The following is a 13562-nucleotide window of genomic DNA, read 5'->3' as shown; positions in this document are numbered from 1 at the left end:
ACATGGCATCTTTACATGACAAACAGCAGGAAATCCTCACGTTTGAGAAGCTGGAGCCAGCAAATGTTTAATATTTTTGTTTGAAAAAAAAAAAAGACTGAAAGATAAAATCAAGTCATATCAAAATAGACTAATCAATCTGCTGCTCTAGATTATCTGTGACTTGCAGGTCAACAACAAGCGCTTAATCGGAATTACTTGACAAATTAAGGTTGCAGTAATCGCAAAAGGACGTAAACACAAATCACTGTTATATAACCTGTGTTTAACCAGACAAAGACATCAATGTTCCTGAATAACTCTGACTTAATCACCTCCCTGGCCATGAGATTGCGTGTAAATGATGTCTGAGCAGGATGACAGTGAATTGAAAGCAGTCAGAGTGGCAGCAAAAGTCCACCACCACTCAACCTCTCAGTAACAGCATTACTAATGTTATGTGTTAGATTTTTCCTTTTTAACTACTATTGTAGTTGCATGAGATGAGAAGTGAATTCTCCATCATGACTTGTTACTGTGTGGCTGTTGGTTGGGTGTTACTGCTCAGGGCGGAGCAGGACAGAGAAGGAGGAGGAAGCAAGTTGCAGGAATTGTACCAATTACTTTCTTCCGCCTCTTATCTGCAGGAGACTGGCTATTCACTCATCGTAGCTGACAGTGCATGTAATTTGTGTTCTCCCAAAAATCGGAAAACCCTCTACTCGACTCCACGGAAAAGATTGTTTAGCCACTTTTGGGTGGTAACTACACATTTTCACAACAAACAACACTGTCTGCCTGCTAGTCTGTAACTGACAAACACACCAACCCTCTGAATGTGATTGGCTGCTGTTGACGGATATGCATTGTGAGGAAAATTAATTTTTTGTTTGAGCGAACTCTGTCTGATGACAGAATTTTGAACAGGGGGAGGATAAAGGGTCACGTCACAAATTAAGACATGAGGTTGAGTTTACTCACCGTGGGGGGTACCACTCATCCTGTGAAGCAACATGTCTCACATGTCCTCTGTAGTTGTGGAGCAGCTTTCTATGGTCCAACAGAAAAAAAAAAAAAAAATTATGGGTCTTTATCAGCTTTCCAACTTTGTGAAATGCAATACTAAATCACTAGAGTGCATCTTTAAAGTCATGTGACTCGGGTTCACACCTCTGAAGCTGGGCACCAATCACTGTTCCAAAGCTTGGAATCATCTGCAACAAAAGCTGGATTTTCGAACAGTCTTTTATGGTTTTAGGTTGTACAATATGATCTTTACAACAAAATGTCATTTTTTACAAAGCGTTTGCAAAGAAAATGGAGTGTTTTGTACATGGAGAACATGAAAACAACACCTGAGAGAAAAGAAAGAGAAAAGGATACCTGTGAGCAACAGTCAGTTAAGAATATGAGACAACAGCAGTCACTTAGCATCAAAATGTGTGCAGAATTCAACAGGAGCAGGTTCCTGTGTCAGGGTCAAGTGTACAATGATGCTGTTAACAAGCGTGTTGTTTTAGTAAAGCTCTTCTTAAAACTTTGTCTAGGTCAGCACGACTGGAACTGGATCACAGAATATCAGATGATCATACTATGGATTGACTAATCTCAGTTTAAACCTCCTTAATCCATGCGTAGAGAGATGGAGCGCACAAGGAAAACAGGTTGTCTAAATATTTGGAGCCCAGTTGTGTCATTGTGGTTTGTTAATCATCACTTATTGTCACTTGTTCTTTTCTGGACTGCAAAACAAACATCAGAGGGTATTTGTGGGAATCAAATGGTCACAGCAGTATCCTCCCCTGGCATGCGACACTGTGGGGTCAGTTTGAATCATTTAATTATGATTCTTTTGGGGCCAAAACTATTCCTAATGTAAATAATAGATTTGGTGTCAGAACTGCTTTCAGCCATGTTAAAATGGCTGTTATTGAAGGAGAGAAGAAAAACATCATCATAGCAGTTGATGATGTTTTTCTTCTCCATAAAAACAAATTTTGAAGTGTTGTGCTGAAAAAGGCTTGAAAGTAGTGATTGAGAACATGAACTTGTCAGCAAACTGTTGACTGAGGTATTAAATCAAGCAAGAAATAGGGTCACTTTTGCATAAATTTACAATTGGACTTTTTTCTGCAACCAGTGGAGTCGCCCCCCACTGGCCATCAGAAAGAATGCAGGTTTAAGGCTCGTCCACGTTCACCTTTTAGTCCCAGAAGCTCCGACCACTTATACTGCCTGTGATCAGTGGCTGAAAAGCCTCTCAAGTTGCTTTGCCACATTAACCTTCATCCCATATTACTTGCTTACTTGGTAATAATCCAACCAATTCCAAACTTTTCTGTGAGCACATTCTGCACAATTTTGATGAAGAAATGCAGATTTTGTATGACCGTATGATGAAGCTAATGAACAACAAGATATAAATATTGATTTCATTTTTAGCATTTTTTGTGTTTACACTAAGTTTATTTAATAATTGTGATTGTAATTTCATATAAGACCTAAAAAAACACAAGCTGAAAGTGCCTGAGAGACACTCCTGAGTCTCCACAGGAATTTTATAGGATTACAATAGTCTTCACTGGTGTTGTGTTTTTTGGATGTCAGTGCAAGTATCTGTCTGAGTGGGCTGAAGTCTAAATTATACAATCCACATCTCCACACTCTGGGGAAAACAATAGCATATATAAATAGGAACATAATCACATCTCTCTCTCTCTCTCTCTCTCTCTCTCTCTCTCTCTCTCTCTCTCTCTCTCTCTCTCTCTCTCTCCCACACACACACGCGCACACACACACTGGCAGGGATCGGGGCAGATGCACAACCAGCAGGCAGCAGCGACTCTGTTCAGCGACTATGGAGCAACAAGACAAAGCTCAGACTGGAGACATGTACAAGTTTGTGCAAGAGAAGTCTGGGAGCAGGTTTATGAAACAGGTGTTTGTCCAGTGAAGGAAAACGAGGGAGAAGAGAGGACCGACGGCGTGAGCAGTAAACCAACTCAACTACCTTATTATGAGGATGAAACCAATGTTAGTCTTCAAGTGACTCAGTCCACAGTAACGCTAAGGTGAGTGTTTATATCGTCATATTCTTGTTTTGATTTATGGTGACGTCTCTAGGCTCAAGTGGGAAGGTTAAAAAGATACATACATTCTTATAACCCAAAAAAGGCATTTTTCATTTTGTTTCAATGAAGAATTACAAACTCTCGACTCCAACTTGTTTACTTTTCTGAACACTTTAAATCTTCAAATTTCCAAACTGCACAGTGACAGAGAGCCACCGCGGTAAGTCCTGCAATAGTTGTTTGTCCCTGTTCGGTCTAACTACCCGACTACTCAGAAAACACAATCAATACTTAAACAAAACGTTCATGTGGCTGAGTAAGTCGACTGTAAAAAATGTCGGGAGTGTAAACAGATAGAGGAAAAGATTTTAAAGGCCAAAATCATTTTCAAGGTTAGGGTAGTATTCAGCCCCCTGTCCCCTGTCCCCACCCACCCCCACCCCTGCGCTCCCAGCTGTCGATTATTCCTGCAGGCTTTGGATTGATTTTCAGCACTGGACAGCTCCTGTGGCCTCAATGAAATGAACACACGTCACAGCTGCTGCTTAGTTTGCAAACTGCCCCGTCATAACTTCTGGTAGCACTGTGTGAACCTATTGATCGGCATTTAAGACTTCCTCCTGCACTGATGCATGTGCAAAAACGGAAACTTCACTTTTATCTGTGTTGTTTTAAATTGATATAACAGAGTTAGTACATGGCCCAAAGATTAGAATATGTTCTTTATCAGGCTGAACTGATATTAGACGTAATGCTTCTTTGAAAATATAGCTAATTTTTGCACTAGTGTGAGAAGTATTAGGGTACTTTACTTCAGTAAAAGTAGCTGTACCACACTATGGATATACTCCATTACAAGTAAGCCCTGCTTTTCAAAATGTTAATATAGTGAAAGTGTTTAAGTATTGAGCTTTAATGCCACCTTGACACATTTTTTTGTCTATACCACACTTTGTAAGATACAAGCTGATTTGGTCAAAGTGCCATCTCAGTTAAACAAGTCTCAGTATGTTTTCTATTTTCATCTTTACCAGGAACTACACAATACTTATTAAAAACTAAAAGAGATTTAGTAAAATATAGATTATGTACACAGAGTTTACAGAATAAACATTAACATACTTTAAGTATTAAAACTAAAAGTATTCCTTGTGCAAAATGTCACAATTCAGAGCTTTATAGGTGTGTTATAGGAGTATTATAACATAATGCATTAACATGCATTTGAATAGATTTGAGTTAGATTTGAAAAACTGTCTGAACAGTAACAAGTAAATAATGTGAGAAGTACAATATGTGCCTCTGAAATGTGGTAGAAGTATAAGGTGGCAGAAATACTCAAGGAGGGAAGAGAATTGTATTCAAACACAAAGTATTTAGTTACATTTCAGCACTGCATTAAATTGTTTTGCCCAGTGAAGAGAAAATAGTTCATTTAATCCTGTAAATGATCTGTGATTCTAGTATTTGTGTGTGTGTGTGTGTGTGTGTGTGTGTGTGTGTGTGTGTGTGTGTGTGTGTGTGTGTGTGTGTGTGTGTGTGTGTCTATGTAGGATGACCATAGTTCTTCTACTCAAAATAAATCCCTCCTGTTACGCATACAAGTCCCTATTTTTGCCTCAGTGTAAGACAAGGACACTGTGTGTACCCAGTGCTGTCCGGAGGGACACGCAGGCTCTTCTTAGCTGTTGGTTTTAAGGGAGCGTGTTGTCCAGAGATACAGAGAAAGAGATGAAAACGAAAGAGAACCACCTCTGAAATGCATGGCATGACCAAATGCAACATTTTCACACATTTCTTTGCCTTTACACTCAGGAGAGGGAAAATAACAACAACAAAAGAGTGTAGATTGTTATTTTCACACTTTTGCTGTGTGTGTAAATCTTCCACTTTTCTGCAAATGGCATTACATGGTGTAGCAACATCTCCTGACGTCATAATCTCTTCATCTTAATCTGTATCTTGCCCAACACCATGTACAACATGGAGGACCTCACACCTGTAAAGCCCATTACTTTAGCCCATACGTGAATGTATTTCCTTTCTCTCTCTCTTCTTACCCCCACCCCCCATAATCACATCTCAAATTACACAAAAGGGTTTAAACCATGTCATACAGCAACTGCCATCCACCTTTCGTATCGTTGTTTGGATTTGGAGATTAAGGGACATAGTAATCTGGTATTTGACAAGGGCTTCCTCCATCCTTTCTTTTCCACAGGATTATGTTGCAATATACGTCAGTTTAGTTGCTCTGACGTACTTGAATAAAAGCTACACTAGACACTGAGTGTTCCTCTCAGAGTCTTCAACACAGAATAAAGATAATCTGTATTCGTAGAGCTCTGTAGAGGTGCAGATTTTGGAGCCTCTTTAACTCAAGGGAGAGCCCTATTTACCTCTCTCCTCTCCTCTCTTCTCCTCTCGTCAGTCGGCTCATCTCCTCCTCCTCACACGTTGTCTCACATGGTAAACCATCACCTCACGCAGCGAATCAGGCCCGTAGAGAGAGAGGAAAGATGTTCCTATGGAGACGGCTAAAACAGTAACTATGATCAAACATTAATTACTGCCACTCTCCCCCAGGGCTCCTTTCATCTGAGAAAAAAAAAGACATCAGCCAGGCATATACCAATAACAGTTGGCTGCAAAAATATTTATCGGCATTTATACAGCAAAGTACTTACAGCTAAAACATACATTCAGTTTCATAAAATGGAAACAGAGATGGATCTTTGACGACTGATGAATGATGAAACCAGCAAAGTGGAACTTATAGTGCTAAAATTTTGTGTCACAGTTACTTTGTGAGGCAGCTGGATTCAATCACCCAGGACCACCTGATCTGAGACTCCATCTTGCCAGGCTTCAAGTTATGCGTTTGTGGCCAAACCACAGTGGTACAACACAGGCAGCTGCTCCAGAGTTAGTGTAGAGGCTGCTACAGCATCACTTATATCAGAACTGGAGAGTATTTCTTCACTGAAAGGAGAGCAAAGAACAACACTGAAGGTTTTTTTCCTCCAGGGAAGTTAGCCTGCGACAGACAGTGACAGACACATGGTTCATCCACTTACCTGCCAAGCACCTTTTGAAAGTGCGATTCCCAGATGGTAAAAACCCTCTGGCTCGTCAGGTTAATGTCAGAGAGAAGATGTGATTCTTAGGGCCTTATGACCTCCGTGAAGCAGGAAACAAACTGCAGAATTTGATCATAAAAATTAAATTAACTGTAAAACCAGGAATGTTGTGGAATTTGCCAAATGTGGATGCAGTTTATAAAAATCTGGGTTTTCCCTAACATTAGAAAGGTTTTTTCGCAGTGCTGAGGCTGAATTAAGAGAAACACACTCTGAGTGGGTGTCATTCATGGGTACACGGCTTGTGTCCACCAACAGCTCCTCAAGTCCTCAGTCTGCACCCTAAAATTTAATGATTTACATTAAGGGGACCTCCATTTTGTCCCCATAAGGCAGGTGAGTCCCTACAATGTGACTGTGTAAAGAGTCCCCACAACGTGATGAATACCAGGTCTCTCTCTCTCTCTCTCTCTCTCTCTCTCTCACACACACACACACACACACACACACACACACACACACACGCACACAGAGTTAAGTTGAAGACCCATAAGATTATGTATGATGTCTGCTTACTTATCACATCTAAAATCGAGAGAGGCATTGTGTAGCAAGAGCTCATCACTTCAACAAACTCTCTGAGGCGCTACCACGTCGTCAACTTTGAATACCTTTTGTTAAATTTAATTTTTTTCATCCACCTCATGGTTAGACAGTCTTTCTGATGATGATGTGCTTAAATCATGTGACACAGAATTCAGAAAAAGCTAAATGAAAACACGGACTTTGGGAGAAAATAGAATGGAACATGGAAAAATGTAAATGGATTTCATAAGACTATATTTATTTTTTTATATAGTATAGTTTTTTTAGATTCTTGATATTCAGTTGGTTGCAATCTGCAATCCCAACCACTAGAGGCTGAGAAATCCTACAGACTGGTCATTTGATAGTTTGCTGCTCGGTTGTCATGAAGGTGGATCATGACATGACTTCACCCAGCAGCACTTTTAAGACTTCTTGTCCATGGGGGCCTGAAAGCCAAGATACTCAGCACACATTGAGAGTCGATGGTTTTATCAGACTCCTTATTTCCAAGATTAAGAATGAACTTTGACGATTGGTAGTTTTTGTTGTTTCTATATAGTTTAGTTGTGGGGGTTTTTTCTCAACAGGTATCCCCCATTTTGAGCAATATGTAGACAAAAGAACACATCACCTCTAACATTTGAACAGTAATTGAAATCAGCTTCATAAAGGCAAAATATGTTACAGACTTGTGCATCCACCAGCTATATGTCACAATTTGTTATTAATGGTTTTAATGGACTTTGGAGTTTTGCTTGCATGACACTGGTGATGGCAAATTTAAATATCATCCTTCAGAAGTGGTATTGTTTACCACGCTACAAAAGTCATCTTTGACCGCACCTTTGCAAAATACAAGCAGACTGTAAAACACGTTCCATTTTGGTTTCTATTGTCCTCTTCACTGGCAGCTACGCAATGCTTTGATAAAAAGATAAAAGCAGAAATTGATTTTGTGAATATGGATGATGCAAAAAGACTGAGTTGGAGTTACTAGAAGATTAGAAAAAAAATCAGAATAATCTTTATGGCTTGTAGCATTTCTTTTCTCTCCTTCTGCCACTTTGTGTAGAATGTAATTGAGCATTTTCACATTAATCTGTCATTTGAAAATATTCAGAAGTACATTTAATTGTGTAACTGCTGTTTTTACTGTTGATTTTGTATAACAAAAGAGGCATCTTATATATGTTTGCTGTTTGAGAGAGAATGTAATTCCATGTGGGGTGGACCAAATGCTTGGTATGACACAAAGACATAGAACATTGGATATAATACCAGCATATTAAACAACAAACAATTGATATGAGAGGGGACAAACAGACTGACATGTGCACTATGATGTCCTCATCCTAAACATGATGCTGTGGGCACTGACATGAGGCTAACCTGCGTGACCAGGCATCCTGGCTGACGTCTTTAAGAACTCTGTAAGAAAAGGTCATTATTTCACATGGAGGACATTTTACTCCAGATGTGGGAGTTATCGAGCTGATGTAATCATCTGGCCTTTTGGGATTATCCAGTTGAAAATCACCCTTCATCCAGCCAATCAGCAGCCAGTACATAACATCTGTCCGTGGTGTAACAGGAAAAAGAGTCTGGAAGCTTCACAAACAAGGGTTGCACACAGCCCATGTTACACGACACCAAATCCCATAAAAATATGTATGTATGTGTGTGTTTATGTGCCTAAGTGCGGTTCTATTTGCTTGTGCTTGTTATTGACATAACAGCGATATTGAACAAAGGCTTTTAAACTGCAGTTGTCCGAAATTTTCCCAAGACAATCCATTACTACCTTTCATTAATGCAGGCCTGTCCTGTCAACTAATTAATGTCAGCCAAAGTGATTCATGCACAATAAAACATAAACCACTAATGCCCTTTTGTATCGCGTGCAATTGGCCTTCTATTGGTTATGCAACCCGGTGCTTTTTGGTCCTCTTGGTCCCCAGCTTGCTGACATAATAAGCTGAGCGAAATCACCCTCCAACCTTGTCATCAGGCCAAACAGCAGATCAATTGTTCCTCTAACAGTAGATTACCACTGATTCATCTCTTTTTTAGACCTTTGTCCCTTCCACTGCCTGTCTGGTTTTCCACTCCTGGTTGGCCTGAAGGTCCCTAAGGCTAACCACTAGCAAGAACCTGATCAATAAGCTTTCATTACACAAAACTGTCTGGTCTGCTCCGTGCATTTGGGTAAGGCCAAAATTTGCTGGGAGAGATTTTTGATTTTTCTGATTTTTAGCCACACTAGTGGCTAGTGGCTCTGTGGATGACAATGTTGGTCTGTCTGCTGGTCCACTGCTTTGGCTCACACAGAAATATCTCAACAATTATTAGATAAATTGCCATGAAATTTGAGACAAACATTCATGTGCCTCATAAAGATACCTTCCAATGATTTTGCTGATCCCTTAATTTTTCATCTAGCGTGTATTTGGTTGTTTAACTTTGGAGAGAAGACAACTTAATGAGAGGAGAAGAGGAGAATGGGAGCCTTGTCAATCCATCAGGTCAAAATTCAGTTTGAACAATAGTTTAGTTTATGACCAAATACTTCCAAAATAAATGCCTTTCCCATTAGCTTCATCTCTACTTTGTGTTTTATGCTAAATGCCAAATGCTAACATGCTTAGCAGAGATGACCACTACCTTCCACAGTAAACATTAGCATGTTCCCATTGTCATTGTGAACATGTTAGCATGTTTACATTAGCATTTAGCTTACTGTGTGAGCACAGCGGCCCCCAAGGTTTCATTTTGTTTTCTTTATTCTTTTTGTTGTTGTTGTTGGCACAGGAATTATCTTTATAATAAAACTTTATTTATTTATTTTTATTCATTTATTTATTTTGCTTTTGAAAAAGTCCTGTGCCTTTCTGATCATTGAAACAATATCCTCCTTGTCCCCTTTGTTTCCAGAAAATGAATCATGAGATGGCAGCGATGATAACAAACGCAAGACAGATCTGAGCTCATACTGTCTTCCTGTCCAGCAACAGTACTTTAATGGTTGGAACTGCCCGCCCCAACCTACATTACTGCCCTCGCAGACATAGCCTGATGATCACCGGTGCCATGGGAGCGGTGCGAGTCAACAGGTAAGACAGGATGGGAAAATAACTATGTCAATGGCACAGCAACTTTACTAAAGAAAATAAACTTTATGTTACTTCAGTTCCTTCTCACAAAAAATGTCCTTTCATAAATAACTACTGCAAGCACAAGTCTGCAGCAGATACTAGAAACGTTATAAACTTCTCTCTAATAAGTTACCCTTTATGAAGAGATTAGAATGGTCAGTAAATCATTACCTACCTGCTTAATAGATCAATTATAAATCATTATTTGGAAGAACATGTCGGTTACCAGGTTGTGAAAAATGGACAATATAGTCCATCAGGTAGACCCTGAAAAAGAACATTTAACCTCTGATGTTCTCAACAACAACCACAACCACAACCCCATTCATTAAATGTTTATTAACATATCCAACTGCAGACATGATGGAGTATCTTAAAATGCCTTTATCCGAACTATCACACAGATGACTTGCTGAGAAACTCATGATCCTCAAGTTTATCGGTTTGTATAACTTAAGAATTGATAGCTTATTACCCTTTACAAATAACTTATATCTACAGTCTTGATATCTTAAGCTCATGAGAATTTGCTAATGGCTTGACTTTTAATGCAGCAAGAATTTTTTAGCCTGGCAATCCAAACAGTTTTTCTCAAAAACAGCGTCTAACTGATTAATAAAGCTTAAGGTAAATGATTCATAGACCATTAATGAAGACATTGGTTAGAATTTATAAACCCTTCACAAAAGGAAATGTGTGAGAAATGTCACATCCCCTGAACAACAACTGTCAATTCATAGCTTAGCAACCTTAACTAACTCAACCTTAACATTGGCTATAGAAATTGTCAAATCCCCTGAACTAATGTTTTCCCCTCTGTTCTCCCAGATACAGCATCGTTTCCACAGATGAAGATGCCCTGAAGATCTCCAGCCTGGGGCTCCACAATGGCCACAGTCCCCTGACTCAGCAGACACTGTCGGGGTCCTGTATGCGGGGTGAAGAAGGAGGAGGAGGAGATTGTCCAGGAAGTGATGAGGGAAGAGGGGCTTTGTCTTTGAGAGTGACAAATGAGCCCATCGTCCACAACAGCTGCCGGGCATCACCTTCATGTCGTCTGGGCCTGGACATGGGCACCGGCCGCCTGCGCAGTCGCTTTGTGAAGAAAAATGGTCAGTGCAATGTGGTGTTCAACAACATGGAGGATAAGCCACGACGATACTTGGCTGACATTTTCACCACCTGTGTGGACATACGCTGGCGCTACCTGCTGCTCATTTTCACCACCACCTTCCTTCTGTCTTGGCTGCTTTTTGGCCTGATTTTCTGGGGAGTGGCACTTGCTCATGGAGACTTTGACTTTCGCACTCCTGTGAAGGAAGGAGATCCTCAAAGTAACGTAGAGGAAGGACAAGACAAATGGCGGCCATGTATTCTCCACATCCAGGGTTTCATTGGGGCGTTCCTCTTTTCCATTGAGACCCAGACCACCATTGGATATGGTTTCCGGTGTGTCACTGAAGAGTGCCCAGTTGCTGTGGTGACTGTGGTGGTCCAGTCCATTGTGGGCTGCATTATTGACTCCTTCATGATCGGCACCATCATGGCAAAGATGGTGCGACCGAAGAAGCGGGCACAGACCTTGCTGTTTTCTCACAATGCCGTCATCGCTCTAAGAGATGGTAAGCTGTGCCTCATGTGGCGCCTGGGGAACATGCGCAAGAGCCACATTGTCGAAGCACATGTGCGTGCTCAGCTCATTAAGCCGCATGTGACGGCGGAGGGTGAGTACCTCCCTTTGGAGCAAACAGACATTGATGTCGGCTATGACGACGGGCTGGATCGCCTGTTTCTGGTGTCACCGCTTGTGGTGGTCCATGAAATTAACAAGACCAGTCCTCTGTATAACCTGAGCCGCGCAGACCTGCAAAAGGAGGACTTTGAGATTGTGGTCATCCTGGAGGGGATGGTGGAGGCCACAGCTATGACCACGCAGGCCCGTAGCTCCTACTTGGCCAAGGAGATCATGTGGGGTCACCGCTTTGAGCCTGTGGTCTTTGAGAAGAGTGACCGCTACCATGTGGACTATTCCCGGTTCCATAAGACCTACGAAGTGCCATCTACACCTCAGTGCAGTGCCAGGGAACTGAGCCAGATGATGCGTCATGGCAGGCAGTCCTCATCCTCCAGTTCGAGTTACTCCCAGTCTCCGTCACCATTTGCTCCGAGGGCAGCCCGCCATCTCCTGGGCCCTCACTCCCCCAGTGCTTTCTGCTACGAGAATGAGGTAGCTCTGTGCTGCGGGGATGACGAGGATGAGGGTGATGTGAAAGAGGAGGCGGGGAGCCTGAATGTAAGAAGTGACAGAGAGGTAAATATGAGAGATGACATTCACTTGGGTTTCAAAGAGACATTTGTGGAGGAGCAGACGGTGGAGATGCTGTGTGTTCTGGACTCAGAGAATCAGATCAGCCTTGACAGACTACAGCCCACTCTACCTTTATACATCAGCAGAGAGTCAGGAGTTTAATCAATGGTAATGGCTGCCCTTCCATTTGTTTCCTCTCTTTGTCTGTGTGCATCCAACTAAAGTATTGAACTAGTGTAAAAAATAAACTACGGAGGACACAATTTAAACTGTAAATGCTGGTGGAAGAGAAGGATATTTTTGCAGCTGTCGAAAAATTCACTCAGCTTTAGGTCATAAGTTGCTCTGGTTTCAGGTATTGTACACTTTCAGTTGTAACATCAGTGTCTAGACAATACACAGCTCATCTACTTTTAAACATGGTGACCAGGTATTTCTCTCAAATCATGAGGTATCTTATAACGAGGTACCTTTTTGCTTTCTTGTTTTATTCAATATGACAATATATGATCTACAGTTAAGTCAAGCATTTTGTTCTTGATTTCCATTCAGTTTTTGTATATATGATATGCTTTTATTTTATGCATCATATACAGATAAATGTAATGAGAGAAAAATCTATTCATGTTAAAGGAAGCATGATGCAAATGCTCACTGTCAACACACTCATTTTCTCTGTGTAAAAATAAATTATTTCTGTATTTTGAACTTCTGTCTTCCTGCCTGAGTTCTATTACTTTTCACACTTAATAAATAAGCTATTTTGTTTAAAATTTATCAGTTTTTTTTTTCCATGATAGACAACAAGTTCAGATAAACAAAATCCTGAACTATGAAAGAGAATTCAAATGATTAGTCAAACATGTAGGCTACAGATTGTGAAAAAGCACTTTATTCTTACTTTTATCAATAGATTCAAACACTTTGCAACAGTGTGTTGTTTTGTATGAATAAAGCACCAAATAAAAAAAACAGTATATACTGTTAATGTTTGAATTGTCCCTGTTGAATTTCTGTTGCACATTTTTTCACTGATTTCACAGTCCATCCATGCTAATTACCACCTGGGTCTACTGAGATGAGATCACAAACATCTTATTTGTCTTTGGATCAAAGCATGAGTGGTTGCCCTTTATCTCTAAAAAGCAAAGCAGGCAACTGCTCCGAGGCCCCAGGCCTCCAGCGGTTCCAAAAGCCCTGAGTACACTGTGTTTCACTCATTTTTAGCAATGCAAGCAGCCTGTTGCTTGGTTGGCTGGTTGGTTCAGCGCTTTGGGTCTGGACTGAAATATCTTAACAAATATTGGATGGATTGTCATGAAAATTTCTACAGACAGTCATGACTTGCCGATCATCATGATTTTGGTGAATCCCTTTCATCTAC

The 13562-nt window shown here is 40.6% G+C and overlaps 1 protein-coding gene across 1 annotated transcript; it reads left to right on the top strand.

The window, feature by feature from the left end:
* Positions 1–2766: 2766 nt before the first annotated feature.
* Positions 2767–13174, top strand: LOC139346772 (ATP-sensitive inward rectifier potassium channel 12-like). The gene is made up of 3 exons (XM_070986045.1): positions 2767–3050; positions 9650–9828; positions 10699–13174. Exons 2-3 carry the CDS (start codon positions 9737–9739, stop codon positions 12338–12340), a joined length of 1734 nt encoding a protein of 577 aa, XP_070842146.1. The 5' UTR covers positions 2767–3050; positions 9650–9736; the 3' UTR covers positions 12341–13174.
* Positions 13175–13562: the final 388 nt, after the last annotated feature.

Source organism: Chaetodon trifascialis, chromosome 2, assembly GCF_039877785.1.
Source record: "Chaetodon trifascialis isolate fChaTrf1 chromosome 2, fChaTrf1.hap1, whole genome shotgun sequence".
Classification (NCBI taxonomy): domain Eukaryota; kingdom Metazoa; phylum Chordata; class Actinopteri; order Chaetodontiformes; family Chaetodontidae; genus Chaetodon; species Chaetodon trifascialis.
The sequence above is the reverse complement of the archived record's forward strand: the minus strand, read 5'-3'. Positions and strand labels throughout refer to the sequence as shown.